We start from the raw sequence: 22,530 nt of genomic DNA, 5'->3' as shown, positions 1-22,530 counted from the left end.
ATGTATAAATATTTTTAAAGACGTAGTCATCTATGATGAGAAAAGTTCAAATTAAGTCAAATCTATTTGACTACCTAAATATTGAGATAACAGTAGGGAATACAGGCAGGACTTGGATTTTGAGTAGTTTATTAGTAATTCATTCATCTATTTGTTAAGTAACTATTTTGTGCAGAGTGACCTTGAGGTGATAACAGAGAAATATGTCTACTGGTAAGCAGCTTGCCAAATATCCTGACACAAACAGTTCCTTAGTCCTCCATAGGAAGAGTTCTCAGAGGGGGTGATGTTGCATTAGCAGACATATAGTAGACCTGTGGCATTAAAATTTCATGGGGGGACAGTAGGAAAAAATGTCTAAAAAATCTCCTTCAGTGGGCTGTGATGAAAGAAATGGTTAAGCAAAGTTTATATAGACCAAATAAGCGTAGGACCACTGAAAGAGAAGCTTGAAATCTGAAACCTTCTAGCTTTGGAACTGGTAATAAACTTGTAAGAATTATCTCTTATCTTCTTGGGGTAACCACAGGTTGAGCCTAACCCTCCATGGAAAAGCCCCCATATATTTAAAGATAACATTGAGGAAATAAGACATCATTTTTTTAATATTGTGCTGAATGTTCCTTTTTCCTTCAGGTTTTTTTTTGTTTTTTTTTAAGTAGGTCATGGTTTCACATCTTGGCATCTGGATCAATTTTATGTTAGCAGATGACAAAGTAATATTTAATCAAGTGCCAAATGACTGGTAGACAATATGAGTTCTCCCCCCAGCAGGAAGAAGGGGAGAGCAAGTGGATTGGAAACATAGGAGAAATTCTGCTGGAGGAGATGAGACTTGAACTGGGCTTTGAAGTTTTGGCTGAAGGAGAGTTAAGAAAGAACCTTCTAGGCTTGGAGGATGGAATTGGGGGTGGCTGGGTAGGAGGATGGGGTTAAGTATATTCCTGGCATTAACCAGGTGTTTAATAAATATCTGTTGAGTGTTTGTTTGTGGAATTAGAGTTGACGGTATATAGTGGCTCTAGATCTACAGATTGCCTTGACACGGTCTGATCCGTGTGAATAGCCATGCTTGGGAGACCTCTTCCTCTTGTCCTTAGCTAATACTTTTTTTCTGTGTTTACTGCAGTTGAAGTTATTTCTTACACGATTATGTGCCAGTTAGAGAGGAGAATTTAATTTGCCCCTGTAAGATTCCCTCATGTTAAAAGATACTGTTTATTTAGATTGTCAGATGGTTTCATACTGCTTTAGAGATCACTCCTGTGCAGTGGGATAGCTAGTGGGCTGCCTGGAATCTTTGAGAAATAGTTCGAACTACAGAAGTGAGTAAGCTCCTGTAGGCCACTGGAGATATTGAAAATGTCCAGAAAAGACATTGGAAGGTCAGCTCCCGTGGAGATGTAACTTGGGGCCTTTCTGACCTTGATGTCCAAAGGCCTTAAACCAGCGTTTGAAGGGAAGATTAAATTCTAGCGGGTACTTTGGGCTTAGCTGGAGCTCAGGCTCTGCAGGAGCCACATGAAAAGGCAAGAAGACTCTTGGTGTGCTTTGGAAGCAGCTGCCTTCCCCCGCCAGCTGTTCACCTGCACAGACTGTTTTTTGTTCTTGGAGGGAGAACTAGGTTCTAACACAACCGTCTGTCTGAGTATGTATTTCCCTCAGAATGGTCCATCTCATCTTTATCCCAATACTGTCCATCTCTCACTTCATTCCTTTTTCTCTCCTGACTGCTCCATCCCATACACAGGCAGCCCCACGCTGGATCTCCTGTCGTGTTTAAGCCCATTTGTGACCTTGGGTGAGGGGTCCCTACTAGATATGGTCTAGTCTTTGTTTCAGCTTGGGTATAACCTTGTCAAAAGGCACTCTCTGCAGCAAGGCAGGATTTCCAGGGACCTTAAACAGCCTAGAGGATCCAGCTGCTTATTTTCCCCAATTTCTTTCAGCAGTAGCTGGCTACTTATTTGAGCTTACACCAAAGAAAGGAAGAGTCATAGAAATGGGTGTGAAAGTGATTTGGGGGCAATTCTCTACTTGCTTGATGGCTAGTGCTTGAGATAAGGGAAATCCCCCTTTATATGGTTATAGACAAGATTTAAAATACAATCCCCAAACCCCCCCCACCTCCCCACCCCAACCCCCCGCACCCCCCCAACCTCCCCATCCCCCGCATGCTAATACACACGAATGTGTAAAGGACTTCTCCCAGGTTCTTCCCAGGGAACAGATGGCATGATGCATTGTATGCTGACTGCCATGGAGGGTGTGGCAGGGGTGGCAGGTAGGAAGGGAGAATCTGGCATTGTCAGATTCCCTGCTGGCTGTCTCCCCAAGGCTGTGGCAATTACATACTTCTCACAAAGTCTTTCTTCTTCTACCCTCTTGACAAGAGGAGGTAATAAGTGATACATGTATGGATAATGCACACTGTGCTCTAAGGACAGCCAAAGCAACAAGGTAACAACTTCAGCTGCCCAAGTCTGAAAGAAACAGCATGTTAAATGCTCTTCCTGGGTTATTTTATTTCATCTTCACAACAGCCTTGCCAAGTAAGTACCAGTGTTCTGCTCTTTGACAGAGGAGGGGACTGAGTGTCACAGACATGAATTAGCTTGTTGAGATGACAGAGCTAGTGGGTGGAAGAGCCAGGCCTCAAACCAAGTCTGCCTGATTCTAGGCTCAGCTCATAACCCCTGCTCCATGCTGCCTCTCCCTTTGAAAGTATTGGACGGCATAGCTTTCCAAGTTCACCTTTCCTTTAGAAGGCACGTTTATCCTCTTTTGAGGAAGATGTAAATAAACATGGTCTTGAGTGACGTACAGGTCATAAGGAACAGTAAAGTGCTTCCTGGTTCTTTGGGGTGTTTGTTCTTGGAACCCCTTTCAAGGGGAAGTTCACGCAGACCTTGGAGAAGCCCTCCTGGAAAGGAATCAGGGTCCTTTACCCACTGTTCCCACTGGGGTGGAAGCAAGCGCAGATTTGCCAGAAATGTAAGTGAGTCATGATGAAAGTGAGCCCTCCAGCACTCAGGTAATCCACTCCAGGTAATGTCACGCAAAGACAAGCTATCTCCCTTAACCTAGCCTAAACTGCCAAATCATGAGCATGTTAAGAAGTTATTGTGTAAGCCTCCCCCCTCCAAAAAAAACAATGAGTTTATATTTGAGAGTTTAATAGAACTGATTCTCAAACCCACAGAAACTTGCTAAGCTTGATAAGCACAGTGTCTCAGCCTGTGACACAGCAGCAGTCTTTGGAGGATTCAGGGTAACAATTCATTTCCTAGCCACCAGTGAAGCTTCTCCCATTTGCTGGCCCAGACAGACCCTATGCAGCAGAGAGGACTTTGGCCCCACTTTACAACCCACCCGTTTTTGGTCACGTGCCCTTCTCTCTATTGTTTGTGGCTCCAGTTTCTTAGAAGGACCTTCTCTTGATATATTTAAATAACTTGAATTCCACAAAAATTAACCAAGGAAACAAGCTTTCTCTTGAATTTCTAACTAAAAGGTTTCCAAAAATTTCAGCAACATAGCAGAATGAGCTTTTATTGATGGTCTGTGTTTCCACAACAAAAATACAGAAATGATAGAAAAAAAGAAACAAATAAAAATCTTTTAAAATACAAAACCAATGTCAAACAAAAGGAATTCAGTCTCTGGGGGCAAGGAATGAAGAGAGAATGTATGGTTAGATTGGTAAACAGGGGCTCTCACTTTGTAGATCCACAAGGGTTTTTAGCTTTAGATATGGACATGAAGAGTTGGGGCCAGGATTTTTAACTTCCTGAAGGGAAGGACAGGCAACCAGGTGATGGAGGTGAGCCTCCACATATAGCCCAAACCATGAGAAGAGGACTGGGAAAACTCCATTTGCCCGGAGAAAATAGCAAGGAAGCTTGCTTCCTGTATATGGTCTTGAGTTGTGGGGTATTTGGAGACAGAAACTAGAAATAGGCCAGCACCATTTGTGGATCTGAGTCCAAATTTGCACTCTTGTTTATACTGCTGGAAACCCACGTTAAGAAATTAACAATAAAACTGGTCTCTGCAAAAGAGGACATGAAACTTATCTGTCATGGTTATTTCAACAGGACAGGTCAAACAATTTTTGCTGAAATTAAGTTCACAGTAAAAATTTACCAACCAAGTGAGAAAACCACCATCAGAGGGAAGATGAGTACATAGGCAGGTAGGCACAGATAGAGAAATTGTATCACATGAACTGGAAATGAGAAAATGAATATAATAGAAGTTAAATGATGATGTTTTAAAACATAAAAATTACATATACTGATCTAATAAACGAGGATAAGTGAAATAATAGAATATAGTATAAAAAAGAGCAGACAGATTTGAGAAAGACAATAAAATTTAGAAATGATATAATTATGATTAAAGTTAAAAACTCGTTAGATGAGGGATGCCTGGGTGGTGCAGGCCTTCAGGTTCCGTGCCCAGCATGGACTCTGCTTGAGATCCTCTCTCTTGTTCTTCCTCTGCCCCTTTTGCTTGTGTGCATTCTCTCTCACTCTCTCTCTGAAATAAGTAAATAAATCTTGAAAAAAAAATTCATTAGATGAGTGAAGTGTCAGAAGAATTAGATTAAAACAAAAGTTAGTGAATTTTAGGATGACTCTAAGGAAAGCACCTTTAGTATATAACACAAGAGATGAATAGAGAGGAAATATAAACACTTTATACCAGTATGTAACATAGGGGATAGTAATGAGGCCTTCTAATAGATGTCTAATATAAGAGTGCCTGAAGAAGAGAATGGAGGCCAAGGCTATAGTGGGTCAAAACTTTTCAAACTGGTTAAAGGCATGTATCCTTAGGTTGATAAAACAGCTAATTCCAGGCAGGCTAAATTAAAAGAGCCATACCCAGGCACCTAGTGATGAAACTATTGAATATTGAAGAAAACTCTAAAAGGAACCAGAGATAAATGACAAATTATTTCTATAGGGATTGTTATTAGATTGACAGTAGAGTTCTTAGCAATAATAGATATCAAGAGACAGTGGAATCTTATCTTCAAATGGTTGAAATAAAAGGACTCTTTGCTTATAATTCTATACCCAGCTATATTATCATTCAAAAGTGAGAACTAAGTTATTTTCAGGCAAGACAAGACTAAGACATTTTACTACTCAGTGGTCCCATCTGAAAGAACTAATACATAGGTGCTTTAATAACAAGGATAATGAATCTAAGAGTGGAGAACAGAATTCAGAAAGCAGTACTGAAGGAGGAAATTGGCAAACATGTTCATAAATCTAAGTATTGAACATTTTAAAGAATAGAAACTATATTAGAGTGCAAAGCCAGTTGTGTGTGTGTGTGTGTGTGTGTGTGTGTGTGTGTGTACGTGTGTGTGTATGGAGAGGAAGAGATTTATTATAAGAATATGCTCACATGATTATAGAGGTTGAAAGTCCCAAGCACTACAGTGGGCAAGCTGGAGACTCAGAAGAGCCAGTGATATAGGTCCAGTCCAAAGGTCTACAGGCTTGAGATCCAGGAAGAGCCAATATTTTAGTCTGAGTCCAGAGGATATTCCAGATTGAAGGCAGTCAAGCAGGGAAACTAGTCTTCTACTCAGTGTTTTATGTTCTAGTCAGATCTTCATCTGATTAAATGAGACCCATCCATATTTGTGAGGGCAGTCTATCTTACTCCAATTCAAATGTGAATCTTATCCAGAAACACCCTCACAGACATATCCAGAACAATGTTTGGTCAAAAGTCTGGGTACCTTGTGGCCCAGCCAAGTTGACATAAAATTAACCATCATAGAAACTAAGAAATCATGTTTACAAATAGGGTGGTTGAACAAAAATAATAGACAGAATAACATGGAGGCTGATGGGAAAAAGGGGGTTTCCTGATTAGAGGGAGTGCATTCTAAATTTCTTAGGTAGCTTGCCCTTGAACAACATGGGTCTAAACTGCATGGGTCCACTTATATGTGGATTTTTCTTATATATACACATACAGCACAGTACTATTTTTATAAACACAGGACAGTATTTTCTCTTCCTTATGATTTTCTTAATAACATTTTATTTTCTTTAGCTTTATTGTAAGAATATAGTATATAATAACATATAACATATAAAATATGTGTTAATTGACTGTTTATGTTATCAATAAGGCTTCCTGTCAACAGAAGGCTGTTAGTAGCTAAATTTTAGGAAGTCAAAATTTATATGTGGTATTGTTGACCACCCAGGGGATTGGTGCCCCTAACCCCCCATGTTATAAAGGGTCAACTGTGCTCAGAGTTACAGAGGAGATATGATTAGATTGGATATGGGTTCATTTAAAATTAATTAAAAATTGATAAGAATACAGAAGATTTGGGGCACCTGGGTGGCTCTGTCGATTGGGCATCCAACTCTTGATTTTGGCTCAGGTCATGATCTCAGGGTCATGAGATCAAGCCCTATGTCGGACTCCGTGCTCAGTGGGGCGTCTGCTTGAGAGTCTCCCTTTTCCTCTACCCCTTCCCTCCCTCTCTCTCTTGCTTTCTTTCTCTCTGTCAAATAAATAAATCTTAAAAAAAAAGAATATAGAATATTTTAATAATCCAATTAAAAGTCTTGACCTAATAGACGTACCTGAATCCCATACCTCAAAAATAGGAGATTTAGTATTTTTAAGACATGTAAAGTATTTATAAAAGTTGATTGCATATGAAAACACCAATGAAAGTCAAATAGATACCCTCAAATTAATATAAGCATCACACACTTTGACCAATATGATCAAATTAAAAATTTGAAATAAGTTTTTAAATAATTTATGGATCAAAGATTAAATCATAATGGAAACTATAAAATATTTATAAGTAAATGAGAACACTTGTGGCATATAGCTAAAGCAGAATTTAGAGGAAAGATTATAGCCTTAAAAAATATATGTTGAAATAAACGATTGAAAATTTAAGTAATAAAGATAGTAAGTTTATAAAAGAATAATACAACAAACTTGAAGTGGAAAACCAGAATGATGACAAAAGGATAAATTAAATGAAATTGGAAGGAATGAAGCAGTAGAGAAAAACAAAACCAAAATTTAATTCCTTAAAAATACTAGTAAAATGAACCAACCTCTAGCAAGACTGATTTAAAAAGTTTACACAAGTTAATATTAGACTACCTAAAGTAAATTTAATTGAAGATACAGACATTAAGTTAGAGTGGCAGGGGCATGGATTTTATTACTTTAGGCTCTTGAAATATTTCACAGAAAGCAGATCGTAATCATAGGCATTATGCTTTGGTCCAGGCATTGCCTATTGCCTCTCCTCCATAACATGCTTTAACAGGGACCAGTTCTCCCCATCCTTGTGCACGCAGCTCCAAGTGACTGGTGCGTTCCTGCTTGGTAGAAAGTTGGCATTCCAACAGTTGAAGCAGTGCAATAGTTACGTAAACCCTGAAATCAAAAGGATGGAATGCATCTAGCAAAGGTTAGGGAGAATAAGTCTCCTGTCCGCATATGGTCAAAAAAGATGGATGCAAGTTGGCCATAGGTAGTAGCTGGCGAAGAGACATCTTACTTATGAAGGATACCAGTTTTCTTGAGCCCTTCTTATTTAGCCATCCCAAGATTGTCCAGCTGCCTTTCCTTACCTGGTTGATACTGTTCATCCCTTTGGCAGCTTTTAGCTTCAGAATATATGTGTAAAATTAAGTTTGCACTCTGGCTTGATCTGAGACACAGACATACTTCTGTGAAGCCGAAGTCCTAAAACCCACAAACAGAAGGCATGCACATCCTGGATCTGTAGCCAAGGCCACAAATCCCTATTTATTATCATTTTCTTGCTCTAAAAAATGGCAGGTTGCAAGAAAGGAAAAAATATTTTGTTGAGTTTAAAATGAATTTGGATTCAATATATAGTTTTTACTCTTCCATTTTAAGTGATTGACTTGTTCTCACAAGCTTCTCTGATTTGAATAGTGTTCTATTCAATATATTCAGATTATTTTTTTAAAAAGTGTGTTGGCTATGATTCTTAATTCTGAAACACAGTATTCAAAAATTTATATTGTGAGGAAAATTAAGATGTCATTCGTTTCTTTTTTCTGTAATATTTCTTTTTCTTTCCTCACAAAATAAGTGATCCCATCTTCTTAAGTTCTAGAGTATTGTCCTTCCTCTATTTTAAAAAGAGCCTTTGGGTGGGGGGCACGTGGGTAATTCTCAGTAGGTTGAGCATCTGCCTTCAGCTCAGGTCATGATCTCAGGGTCCTGGGATCAAGCCCAGTTGCATCGGGCTCTCTGCTCAATGGGTAGTCTTCTCCCTCTGTGCTCTCTCTTTTTCTCTTTCAAATAAAATAAAATCATAAAAAAATAAAATAAAATAAACAAAGAGCCTTTGGGAGTGCCTGGCTGGCTCAGTCAGCAGAGTGTGCAACTCTTGATCTCAGGGTCATGAATTTGAGCCCCACACTGGGTTTAGAGAGTACTTAAAATCTTAAAAAAAAAAAAAAAAGAGCCTTTGATCTGTGATTTGCAGTGAGTTATCTTATAGTTTGGTTCTTACTATTACTTAAACTTTAACAAAATCAACAACAAAATAGCCGTTGTAGCTGTTTTCTGTAGAGACTCACACAAGAACCGTTATAGGTAGTCCACTCAGATAATATTGTCATTTTCTACAGAAGAAGGTAGTGAATCTGAGAGGTGCCATCTTCCATAAATTTGCCCTGGTTGCAAAGCTGGTTGTAGACCTAGGCCTGGAAAGTATTTCTCTCACAAGGATTTCTTTTTGGGATCCCAGATACAGCTTCCACACTAGCAGAACAAACACATGGCTACAAACAGCTAAGTACATAAGTGTGGCTATACTCATGCAGAATAGGAAATAATTAAAGAATAGGAAATAATTAAAGAATAGGAAATAATTAAAGTAAGTATACTGAATTTTTTCTTTGTGGATTCAGTACTGTGCTTAAGTGAAAAAGATGTAATTTCCCTATTTCTTTACACAGTATTTGCTAACATTTATCATATCTGTCAGTGATCTTATAGTACCGAACTTGATAAAGAACATAATAATATTAAAAAAAAAAAATCACCTCAACATGAATGAAGTTGATCCATGGTCTGTGTTCATTCCGTTAACTAGGTAATTATCCAATAGGTACTTTAGTTTGTGTTTGTGTGGATAAACCCTAAGCCATTTTGCTGAATGTTTGAGAATGATTCTCTTGGAGGACTTGGAAGAATTGAATCCTAGGCAGCACTAGACTTAGCTTTAATTGAGAGACTTGTCTTCCTCCCATGCAAAGGAAGAGGAGTTCTGGTCACCTTGGCTTCCACATGCCTACAGAAAACAGCAAGGCCAGAATCTCCTGCCTCCATGTGCTAAGTGTGTGATCTGATACAGCATTCTTCATTAGATGCCTCCCCTAACCTCTGCTTCTATAGGTTTTCCTGGGGTAAGATCTATTTAATTTACAATGGGCTACAAGGAAGCTTATTTGAGGACAAAAATTCATATATAAATAATTTTTTTTTTCTTGCTTAGGATTCCCTCACTGGTTAATCAACTTTACCTATTTTCCTTATCTGTGAAATGGATGCGGCTTTTTATGGCAGTTGATGAGAATTATTTTAGAAAGGTTTAGAATTCAGAGATGCTTTCTTGGCTAAAAGTTATTTTTATCAACGTCATTGAAGTCTGACCTGCTTTCACTAAGCTCTCCAGATACATATGCTTGGTTATAAAATACTTAAACGCACAAGGTAAATATTTCTTTCCTGATTGTTCTTGCAGTGTATTTTTTCCCCAAGCAGGCTTTTCCAAAGCTAATTTATCTGCAAAGAGACATATGCTTTAGGTCTGTACTTGTTAATTTACCTTGGAAAAATTAGGTCATCTTCAAAGCTGGCAGTGTGGCTTATAAACTTGGCAAATGGTCTAATTAAAAGCTTCTCTTAGATTAAAAAAAAAGGAAAAAATTATTAGTATCGGCAATGTTTTCCTTTTCGTGGTTTGTGTACATATAGGTATATGTCACTCCTCATGTTGCCCTAAAAGTATGTTGACTGTTAACAGTTCATCTCTTCTCTTCTACAGCTTCCAAGTCTGTTATAAACAGTATGCTACGGGACCCTTCTCAGATTCCAGATGGAGTTCTAGCAAATCAGGTCTATCAGGTATTAATCACAGCTGTCTATTTTCGGTGGCAGTGCTATCTGCCTAGCAGAGTAAAGGATTTTAAACCTCATTTAATTACTGTCATCATAAACTATCACTGAGGTCAGGGTGCACCATAAATGGCAATGCAATATTTGCGAGAAGAGCATTTCACTTTTTAATAGCTTGCTTTTATAGTGAATCAAAAGCATGTGATTTTTGTTTTCTGTGATTAAATCTTAACAGCCTTTTGATAGCTTTTTGTTTTTGTTTTTGTTTTCTAAAGAAAAGTAATTACTGCTTTTAGGACAGTAGTTTACGGGAGCCGTTTTGTAGTCACCCCGGACCCCTTCTCTGTTTTGTCTGCAGTGCATCGTGAACGACTGCTGTTATGGACCACTGGTGGACTGCATCAAACAGTATCCTTTCCCATAAAATTTTAGGTGCACAGTCGACGAGCTCAGACTCAGTGGAGAAAATGTGTCTAGCTTTAACCTGACATAAAGTTCTGCTTCACAAAACACATTTCATACTCTCCTACTTTACATTCAGTCAGCTGGAGGGTCACTGCAGACCATCCTTTCCTTCAGCTTAAGGAAAATCGGATGGGCCACGGGAGGCTGTCGGCTTGGCTATTCTGTGCACAGGCTTAGCTCAAACTGCTGGAGTTTCAGAGAGTTTAAAGGTACAGAGTCATTGGGCACATAACTTACTGTCTGTGAGTGTAGCTCACCAATTCAATGAACATTTAAAAAAAGAGAGAGAGAGAGAGATAGAGAAATCTGTATTTAGAATGAGCCAAATTCAGTTGGGTTTCCTAGAATAAATTTAGAGCCTGGAGTTCAAGGATGATGTGATTAAAATGCCACGCAGACCATCGCATCAGAAAGGGCAGTAGATTCTTGTTGCTTAAGTGCTGATTACAATCCACACTGCCATTTGGATCCCTAATAAACAATTTTAGAGAAACCAAGCTAATTTTTCCCTCTGGACTGAACTTAAGGCTATGAAAACAGATGTCCAGTCATTCTTCGTTAAAGACATTGAGATTACCAAAGAGTTAATGCTTCTTTCTTGAAACAGGATTTGAGCAGTCACTACTTTATGAAGGAGGATGTGCTTCATTCATACATTTAGTAGTATTGTGGCAATACTAAGAAATTTGATAACCCTGGGTGAAAAATGCTATTTAAAGGGCCAATAACTATTAATTTTTTTAATGGAAATTATCTTCCACCTGAGTCCACGAGTCTTGCATTTCTTAATACTGTAACAGCCTTCCTGATAGACGTTTTGTGAGTATGGGTAGCACTGTGACCCATTTCAAACTCAGGGCTACCAATCTGGCAGCTTTCTGTTGAAAGCCTTTTTTGCTGAAAGTCAAGTGTGTGTGTGTGTGTGTGTGTGTATCCCACCTTGTTTTCACAAAGGCTTAGAGTCTGTGAAATTTTTGTAAGGAAACTCACTCATTTTCTTTTTTATAAAGTTAACCTTTGAAAAAATAATCTCTTAGCAGAGCCCTCTTATAAGAATATTCACTACCTAAGTTAAAGCCCTTTACATATTTATCCTTCAAGTCTGTTCCCCCCAATGTAGTTTAAATTAATAAAATCACAGCACTGTCATAAGCTTGCCTTTTTATTAAACCAAATTGAAACCATGCTTCTATTTTCAGTATAAAATTAATGATAGCGTTAGAAATTGTAGGAGTGCCAACCTCATGTTGCTACAGTGATAAAGTTTAGCACATTTGTGTAACAACTAACACCATCTCAGAGTATCTGGGGCAGAATTACATGTTAATTTTAAAGCACATAAAATAGTTAAAAATCAATTTAAAGTTAAGGTTTTAAAAGCATAATGTCTTTTGAAGGATTGCATATTGATTTTAAATATAACTATCTAATTATATATGCATGGACTAAAGTATGAAGTCAACTGCTTTGTAAATGCCGGGAGGCTATTTTTCAGTAATAGTTGAGATGCTTACGGGAAACTAGATTGCTGTATTGCTGGCTAAGAAAATGGCTTGTGAGGTTATTTACAAGTTTTGCCCCATGGTCACTGCCATACATCAATAATAGGTATTATTATAGACAAAGTCTAAGTGTTTTCTGCTTACAGAGCATTATAAATTCTGTTCAGAGTATTTTCTTTACATTTTTGCCATCATTCATTTTCCTTTTTTGGCTGTGTTATTGCCAGTAGAATTTAATGTAGTACATGATTTCAATTGATAAAGCTAATGATGTATGTCTATAAATTGCATTCACTGACTAGATTATAATTTTGCAGTTCCATTATGCCTATTGCCGGTAAAATTACTGTTTTTATAAGCTTTGTGTTCTAAACCTTGTATTTTATATATGTTTATATCAAGCAAAGAATAATCAAGAAGTATGTCTTTCCCAAATTTCAAATTGGTGATTGCTTTTACCATGCAGAATAAAACAAGCTGGGAAATTTATAGAGAACCAATTTTATTTTTGCACTGAGGTAGTAGTAGTTTCATATAATGTAAATATACTTGCATAGATGTTTCCTAGATGGATCCACAGGAATTATTTTATTTCACACTGAATAAAAATTAGTAGTTTTCCATGTGAGTGAAAATGCTATTTGTGTGTTGTTCTGATAATTTAGTAATGTTTACATTGCTTACTGTCGGTAAATTACATCATTTTGTAAGAAAGAAAGTACACATTTAGTAAATAGAATAGGTGCAAAAATCTTTTTACTCCATTATGAAAATGTTACATGTAGACATTTGTGTAAGTAGAATAAAGGAAATTGGTCATTTACAAATAAAAGACACCATGGAAAGCACAGTAGCTAAGCGAATATAAATTGTCATTGTGCTTTCTTTTTCTTTTGGTGTCTACAACATTTTTTCCTGCATAGCCATGTCCATCCACACCCCTCCTTCCACAAATAGAGCCACTGACACAAAAGGTGTGAGAAAGCAGCCACCTCAACTTTCCCAAGTGTGACTCTAGGACACAGCTATTACACAAAGACCTAAACAGAGTAGCAAGGAAAGATAATGATGCAGGAAGCTTAAAATGCTGTGGGTTTCATTTCTGTACCATCAGTAACCTCAGTTTCATGATTCAACATTTTAGATGTAAATAATTTACAACAATAAAAGTGAGAGCACATTTATGTGGATTAGAAGTAAATAATTTAGTTCTAACATGTGGGTTGCCCCTAATAATGAGAGACCATTGAGACGTATTCATCAAATGTCTTCAGTGGACTCTACAAATGTATGAAATTTTGTGATTTGAAAAGTTTTGTTCCTTTATTCTGTTTCCAATTAGAAATTAAATAAACACAGCCATGTGCATCATGAGGGGAGGAGACAACAGAAGGAGAAATTACAATGATGAAGGCTCATTTTGACGGTGGACATGAGTGGCCACATCTCTCAAACTATGATTTAAATGATATTCACCTGTATGATAAAGGGCAGATAGTGCTCTAGGAATTTTTTAAACAAATAATGCATACATTTTGTTTCATTTAAATTGCCCTCTTGGAATGCATGATCAGAATTAGAGTCTCTGGTAAGCTGAGGAGTTACACGACCAGGTTGACATTATCCAGTGAGGAATCAGATAAATAATATCAAATGCTTTTGACAGAATCGAGTACCAGCATAGGATAATGCTCTTTTTCAAACTTTGTGCAGTCTCATCCTTTTGGAAAATAGAGCAGAATTCCCAGTCCTATTCCTGATGTAATTATTTACCAGCCATGGGACCTTCGGCAAGTTCCTTAGCCTTCTTGAACCTTGCTTTCTGTGATTATAAAAATGGGACTAATAATAGTACCTATTCATGTGGTGGTAGTGAAGATTAAATAAGATGGCACCCCATGTGGAAATGCAAATCAAAACTACAATGAGATGTCATTTCACATCTGTCAGAATGGCTAAAATCCACAACACAAGAAATAGGTGTTGGCGAGGATGTGGAGAAAAAGGAACCCTCTTGCCCTGTTGATGGGAATGAAACTGTTGTAGTGGAAGACAGTATAGAGGTTTCTCAAAAAGTTAAAAATAGGACCACCCTATGATCCAGTGTTCACACTACTGAGTCTTTACCCCCAAAATGCAGAAACACTAATTCAAAGGGATACTTACACCCCTATGTTTATGTAGCATTATTTACAATAGCCAAGATATGGAAGTAGCCCAAGTGTCCATTGATAGATGGAGGAATAAGATGTAGTGTATGTACACACACATACATACACACAATGGAATATTATTCAGCCATAAAAAGAATGAAATATTGCCATTTACAATGATACGGATGGATCTAGAGAGTATATTGCTAAGTGAAATAAGCCAGTCAGAGACAAATACCATATTTCATTCATATATGAAATTTTAAGAAACAAAAGAGCAAAGGAAAAAAAAAAGAGAGATAAACCAAGAAACAAGACTCTTGACTATAGAGAACAAACTAATGGCTACCAGAAGGGAGGTGGGTGGGAGGATGGGTGAAATAGGTGATGGGGATCGTGGAGTGCACTGGTGATGACCACTGGGTGATGTATGGAAGTGTTGGATCACCATATTGTACACCTGAACCTAATATATCACTAAGTATTTTAACTATACTGGGATGACAATTTTTTAAAAATTAAAAAAAAAGAAATGATAGGCTGGGATGGTAGCAGAGGAAGTAGTAAAAATTTGGGGACTGTTGCATTTAGTTGTAAGTTGACACCAACAAGAGTTGCCCATGTATTGAAAGGAGTGTGGGAGCAAAGTAGGCGTCGAGGACTCCTGCGTTCTGGTTTGAAGAGCATGGAGTTGTCAGTAACTAAGACGGTAATGAAACAAATGGCATGTGCATGAATGAGCAGCAGAATGTAATGAATCTGTGAAACTATAACAATAAAATAACCAAAGTTTATTGAGGACTTATAAAAAAAAAATTAAACCCCAAGTGTTTAACACCAAGGCTTAGTGTTACAGTATTTAAGAAATATTAGCTAGTAGCAATTATTATTTTTTTAATTATTAAATTTATTATTTAATAAATAAATTATTAAAATTATTATTTTTGCATAATTCAATTTAGTACTTTTCAGGAAGTTGTATGGAGGTCATACAAAAGGCTTTGTTGTGTTTCAGTCCTCTGCTTGGCACACTTGAACCATATGACTGTGTATGCATTCCTTTCTAAGCCTTGGTTTCCTCATCTGTAAAATAAGGATGATAATAACTACGGAGAAAATAACATACATAAAGTACTTAACCCAGTACATAACTCATAGTAATCATGCCAGGACTTTACATGTGCCTGTACATATCTATTTCTACCCATAGGACAATGTGTGTGCAGGAGGAAGACTTGAAGCGTCCTCTGCACCCACACGCCCAACACACAGTCCTTTGCAACATGCAGTATTTTCCTGCCGGTGCCTGGAATTCTCAGCAAGTCAGCTATTTGGCTTCCCACATCACAGAGCATCACCAACTGAAGGTTGCAAGTGGGACGGAATCTAGAAATGCTGGCTCTGGAACAAGTATGGATTCTTAGACGATTTAAAGAACTCTGGAAGACTGGAAACTCCTTTAAGGCAAAGCCTGGTTGGTATTCTTTGTTGCTCTTAGTTAGTGCTTAATAAATGTACTAGTTGAATTGAGGGATTTTTACATAGTACAAAGGACATTTAAAATGACTCCCCCTCCTTTCAAACGAATATAAGGTACACATCCCTTTACAAATCTTTAGTTGCCCAAATGCATGTAAACATTACAGAAATAGGAAAATTCCAATGAATCATTTAAATGAGGGCATGCATGAAATCTCATTTCTCAGAGATGTGGGCTAGCAGTGGCAATAGTTGCTATGATTACTCTATTTTCCTTTCCATCTAAAAGTAGAGACCTGGTATTAGAGTATTTTTAATTGTCTAATTCCACCTGTGTTACCTTCCTTAACTAAAACTTCCCAGTGCCATTGGTCATGAGCATGAAGTCCTGCTAAGAGACATGCTTCTGGAGAAAAACCTGTCCTTCCTAGGTAAGTATCACTTACATCCCTTCTCACTTGTAATATCTCCATGAGTGCTTAAATATATATTTTTAAAAATCTTCCACTCGCAGTTATTATGTACTAAAGGAAGAGTGAACGATGATTGATGCTGTGCATGTTATCTTTTATTGATTTAGAACTGAGCAGGAACTCAGTTACCTAATCCCTATATATACAGCACATGCACAGGCTTGCAATTAATATTTTATAGAATAAGTGGCTGAAAAAATGCTTTAATATCTGTTGCAGTATTACTTTTGGTGTCATGAGATATTAGCCATAATCTAAGCCTTATGAGAAAGAAACAAAAGAAATATTGTCTATAAAATGCTTTACATGTTAAAAAGAATAGTTAGAAAAATTCATGTTGGATATGTTTGTCTCACATATGGAATCAGAGTACCTTTACTTGAAAGTCAAATATTAAGCTTTTATTATTTTTATGTGAGACATTAGTTGTCATTGTAGATGTAGTGTGATTTTTAAAAATCTCACATGTATACATGGACATGTGTTTTTGTGTGTGAGCCAATATGGAATCTTGTTACAGATTATTATTTCTTTCAACATCTGAAGCATTAAAATTAAGCCTTGAAGGGCATACATGTGATAACTGATCACAGAAACCATAAAGCACTCCACAGTGAATTAATTCCTCTTCTCCATTGTGATGTGATAATTTTAAAGGTTGTATACAAACCTAAATGTGCATTGTACACATCTGTTATATGTAGATATTTAAGTCTGCATAGTGTGTTTTTTTAGGTCGAAAAAAATCACAGTATATTGGTTTACATGTCTTTATTCCAAAAATGGACAAAGATTTGGCCAAGAAAAGTCCATTGGATGGTCTTACATTGAGTTGGAGAGGGATGTTGAAGACAGGCCTGCAAAAAGTCTAAGTCTTAGTATTTAATATTCTTATTAATGAGCTGGAGAATGGAGTTGAAGGTATTATCAGGTTGTTGATAATTCTGAAATGGGAGATCTCATAAATATTCTCTAGCCGGGGCTAAAGAAAGTTGATTTAGGAAAATGGCTTCAAATTAGTGAATTACACTTCAAAATGTAAAAATAGCAAGTTTTTCACGTACAGAAAGAGGAGCCAAAGGCCTACATATGATCTAAACTGTGTTGCAGGTTCTTGACTCCCTTAATTCTGGAAACTGTGTTAGACTGAATTGACCATGGCTTGCAAAGACATTGCAGAAAAATGGCCAGAGTCATTAGCACCTGCATACAAGTTCAGAAAGGGGACTTCCTATTCATGGGTCCCATCTAGTTCTCTGCGTTATCGGGTCTAGAAGTAACTATTTTATTAAAGTATAACCCAAAGGTGATACTTAACTGATCTCTAAATGATCAGTTTAGCTGACTCCATGTAACATCAGTGTTGTTGTTAAGCATTTTCTTATCGGCATATAAAGTTAATTTATTCTATGCATTTTAAGCATGTTAATGTAGTACTGAATTATCACAAGTTTATTTACAAGTTAAAGCATGAGAAGTCAAAGCCTTGTATGAAATATTGTTCTGGGGTTTTCTTTTAGCTTGTGTATACTCCTTCAGAGTGATAAATTAGGTCTAAAGTACTGTGCCAGGTAAATTTAGATAGATTATCATTTAAAATTGACTATAGAAAAATATTGGTTTATAAATAGACCAATAATCTGATGTTTTCTCATTTACATGTATACATCTTGAATTTTGTTGCAGAGCTATTACAAACATGTTTGTTTTACTTTGATTCTTTTAGAAGCAAAAGTAAAACTGATCTCTCCCTCTTTCTCTCTCTCTCATTCTTTTGGTTTCTAATCTGTCTACTACTTTCAAAAAAACAAGGATTCTTATTTTTACATATTAACCCTTCTTAAGAATTACGACTTCCCTGAAAGTCTATACCATTCTAAATTTTCCACTCATTGTGCTATGTATGTAATTTTATAAAATACATACCTTATATGACCTTTTTACCAATAGAAGAGAAAAATTAAAATAACCTTTATTTTAACACTAATAATTTTTTGAATTTCCTTGATCCATAACCATACTCTGAACAGTTGTTATGGCACAAGATTTAACCAGGCACTATTGGAAAGAAAAAAAAGAAGAGCCCTTTTCATTAAAGTTTGTGTACTCATAGATTTATCCTATTTCATAAATTTATCCATTTGTACTTCTGTGGATAGGTGCATTGTATTCAGAGAAATCAAAGTTGAATAAATAAAGTTTAGTTTTTCCAACTAAAAAAAATATGTTTTATTCATACATTTATTCGTTTATTCCAAAAATAAATTATTGAGTTAGGTACTATTTATTAGGAACGAAACATTAAGTCAGATGAAGTCCCTGCTTTTGTGGAATTATGGTCTAGTAGGGAGATAAGCTGTAAACAAATGTATACATTTAATTTCTAGCAATTTCTCAGAGGTCTTAAAATTGTCTTATTTATTATTCATGCACTGTTTTCATCTAACTCTTGTTGAGCATGTTTTCTACACTAGTTAGCATGAAGACAATGGTAAGCATTCTGTCCCCTCTTGATGCTTACACTGATGCACACTGTTGCTATGTCCAGCCCAACAAGAATACAGTCCCATCTCTAGTGCATCTCAGTAGGTTCTCACTTGATGGTCTTGATAATAAAAAGAAATACATCTGAGGCTGTTGTCGTGCTACATCTAGTAAACTTTTGAAAGAAAGGTATAGATTATACTAAAAATCAATAGGTGCCCTTTACATAGAAGAAAATGCTACTGGCTCATAAGCTACTTTTCCTGAAGTGGTGATAGAATTTCACATATGCATCTGCTCTCTCACCATCACCTTCCTGTCACCATGTGTTTCTAGGCTGGCTAGTTGAGTTCTTAACTTGGTTATCTTACCACTATGCTAACCAATCTTTTCTTCCAATGGTTCAGCAGACATATATCTTTTAAGTACTTACTTTGGGCAGGCACCATTAGGGTTAAAAAAAAATAATAAAAGCTGAATCCAACATGGAGCCTCCCAGGAAAATTTCAGATAAGTTTCAGGTAAGTTTGTGTCAGTTCTTTCCAAGGATAGTACTATAGAATTAACATTTCTTGATCAGCATTTAAAGTCTGAGAAGATGTGAAGAGCCTGTTGCCGGCTCCTAGGTATAGATGCACAAAGAGCCCTTCTTAAGCTTTAAATTGAGCAACAAGCATTGTGATCATCCTTATCCCCTCTGCTGAGGGTCTGTTCCATTTCTAATATCAACAAAATAGAAAATGTACTTTAACAACTGGAGGAGATGTTTTGATTTTTCTCTCTCCGGTGATTAACGAGACCATGTCTTGTTGACTCCCCTCACCCCCGGCCTCTCCTTCTCAGGGGTAAGGAGGAGCTTTGGACAAAAGGCAAGGGAGGAAAGGAAAACAGTGATAGTGAGAAGATGATGAGACTCTGTGCACTGTCAGAGACTGTGAAAGAGCTTATCCGAGACTGGAGACAAACTGTTCATCCTCCATGGGCTGGCATGTCTCCAGGTCAGGGGGACTTTCATTAGTGCCTTCCACAGCCACTGTCTGGTGCAAATTCTTGTTACATTTGGCTTAATAAGGATGGCTCTGGAGATACGGTATTCTTTCGAGTGAATGTTGCCCTGTTAGTAGAAGCTAACAATTATTTTGAGTGACACCTGAGAGGCAGTTGCTTTTTCCCTGCCCCACCGTCCCATGTTTGGTCTTGCCGTATGACAAACCAGCATATTTTACACGGGTGCTTTTCTAGCATTCATGTGTAACTCTGTAGGACTCCAGGAGGGTATAATCTGTAAAGCCAAGGAGGCTTAGTGAGGGATGTCCCTTGCTGTAAAAAATTAGGATCTTTGTTTCTAGGAGTTCATCTGCTCCTGCTGCTTTATTCCCCACCTGAAGCAATAGTGCTCTGTTGGGGGAGTGATTATGATGTGACAAACGGGGGATTATGACTTCAGGTGAAGAACAGGCAGCAGGAACAGATGAGATTTAAAGTGCTGAGGTTGTGTTTATGGGCAGATGTTAGCAGTAGAGAATAAGAGACTAGAAATAAAACATATGATTATATAGGCTAAAGGGAAATGACATGGTTGGGTATTTTATAAGGTATCAAGTATTTAAATTCCTATCTCTCTGAAGGTTAAAAATAAGATGCAGGTTTCAGAATAATGGGAATGTGATATTGGAAATGGGATATAGGGAATTGGGTCCTTCTTCCTTCCTGAGGAAATTGTCATGGTGTGGGATCAGCTTACTCCCCTTACTAAATATGCTTGTGTGGACTTCTCCTTGGGACCAAGAGAAGAGAATCAGATACATATATGCTGCCAGAAGACAACACAGTCTCTGGAACTTTGACGACAGCTTACCCTGTCCACTTGACTATAATAGTCTTTCCACTCTGGGCCCTTCCCTCCTCATGGCTCTGGGTGGATAACTCATGTCTGCTGATTGTCTGCTTTCCTGGCCACTGAGGAGATACTGGAACTGCTTGGTTGTAACAAAAATCAAGTCAAACTACATTATACACATATTCAAGGATGTGTATCTGGAAAGTCCAAAGGAAAGAAGTTTGCTTCTGGTGTGTATAGAATCCAGAAGACAAAAAAATAATGTCATCAGTCTCTTTTCTGCCTCTTGTGTTCTCTTTTTTCTATGTGGCTTCATTCTTAAGCAATAAAGATGATCCTTGGTAGTTACTTGTTGTCTATTCCTTAGACTTCTTAGTCCCAGAGACAAGTTGGTCAATCTCTTCAGCCCCATAATGCAACTGAGGAAGGGCTCTAATCTGCTACAACTGTCCACCCTGAGGCTGATAGTTGGGGTTCATGTTATTGGTCATTCCCCAGAATCAGAATCACATCATCAGAGTAGGATAGCTTTGTCCGACAGAATGGGATGCAGGACCAAAAAACTCAAATATCTCACTCCTCAGAAAATTAATTACAGGTTGGAGCTTTAGTCCCCATGATGAAAAGGCATTGCAAGTCAAATCTGTTGTGTTGTGAGATTGGCCTCTAGAGTGCATGCATGTGTGTGTATGTGTGTAGAAGATCCTTTTTGTGTTTCAGAACTGCTAATATTCTTTTCTTCATTGAGATTCGTTCTGGGACAGATGGAGCTGGCCCTACAAAAGGGTCTGACATCAGTACGACAGCTTAAAAAAAAACAAAAAACAAAACAAAACAACAACAACAAAAAAAAACCTGGAGCAAAGGGTAACATTCAGCCATTCCTCAGAATGTGGAAGTTGGAAAGTGTTCCATCCAATGCCCTTGTTCTGTTTAGTGGAAACTAGCCCCGGCCAGTGCCTTTCCAACAACTTGCCCTTTTCACTCAACCATTCTGATGTGTCCCTTCTTCTATGGCATTCAACCCATATAGAAGAGTTCCACTTCTGTTGTTGATTTTCATATTTCCTGTCTCCACAGCCGCTGGTTGGCAGCGACCAGCCTGCTCTGCCCTACTTTGTACTGTCCTGGCTTTGTGACCTCCCATTTGTTTCCTATCTTTAGGGTACTTCAGTTTTCACTAGTATTGTCCCCTGAAGACATAAGCAAAGGACAAGGTCAGAGCAGTCAGTTGTATTCCTTATTAGTAGCTTTGATAAGAGGCTTTGGGGGAAGAAATTGAAACTAATGGCTATAATGAAGTTTGGGGTTCTCTGAAGATTTTGTTTATCTGTGCTGTGGGTCTCCCCATTAAATGCATATCTGTTCTGTATACCTTTGCTCATGGTATGCATATCATAGTAACATCTATTGCTGAAACCTTGTTGACTTCTTAAATTTGGTAGAAAAGACTGTGAAACTCACTCTTTGAGAACATAAAAATATGTATATGAAGGTCATAGCTCCAAGTATTAAATGAGACAGTGTTTTGGAAAACACATACACACACATAAAAACAAAATCCTAGAATAGAAAAGATATACTGTAGTTTTCATTTGTGTTCATGTATATCTTTTGCCTTTCCTCAATTTAATAGAAACGTAATAGGTGTTAAGATTCTTTTCATCATACAATGTAATTTAACCTAGCATTTTAGAAACCTTTGGACAAATTCATAGATAAAAGGCCATGTCAGAATGTTACTTTTCATTTTCAGATGTCATGAACTGGAATTTTGCATAATTTTCCAGGGAAAAACTGTATTTCTTAAAAAATTTAAAGCCTTTTAATAAAACAAACAAAACCTCAAACCTTTCCTTGGTAGTCCTCATGCCCTTCTATGATTCTTAAGTATATGTTAACTAGTTTCAGATGTGTTTTGTTCTCTGACTCAAATTCAGCCCTTTATTTTAGAAAAAGAAATT

General features: G+C 37.3%; 1 protein-coding gene across 5 annotated transcripts in view; it reads left to right on the top strand.

Annotated features, from left to right (window-relative positions):
• Positions 1 to 22,530, top strand: part of CUNH15orf41 (chromosome unknown C15orf41 homolog) — a 274,617-nt gene that overhangs the window by 80,578 nt on the left and 171,509 nt on the right. For 4 of the 5 annotated variants that reach the window (XM_032856897.1, XM_032856895.1, XM_032856892.1 and 1 more), the window contains 3 exons: positions 10,100 to 10,179; positions 10,529 to 10,578; positions 16,133 to 16,200. In XM_032856897.1, coding sequence (XP_032712788.1) covers positions 10,100 to 10,179; positions 10,529 to 10,578; positions 16,133 to 16,200 — 198 coding nt within the window. Of the gene's footprint in view, positions 1 to 4,019; positions 4,024 to 10,099; positions 10,180 to 10,528; positions 10,579 to 16,132; positions 16,201 to 22,530 lie in introns of those variants that run through there. The other variant, XM_032856898.1, reaches the window with a different exon arrangement.

The sequence above is a fragment of the Lontra canadensis genome, unplaced genomic scaffold, assembly GCF_010015895.1.
Source record: "Lontra canadensis isolate GAN:19392208 unplaced genomic scaffold, GSC_riverotter_1.0 scaffold12, whole genome shotgun sequence".
NCBI classification, from domain to species: Eukaryota; Metazoa; Chordata; class Mammalia; order Carnivora; family Mustelidae; genus Lontra; species Lontra canadensis.
Note: the sequence above shows the minus strand (reverse complement) of the source record. Positions and strands in the feature narration are given on the sequence as shown.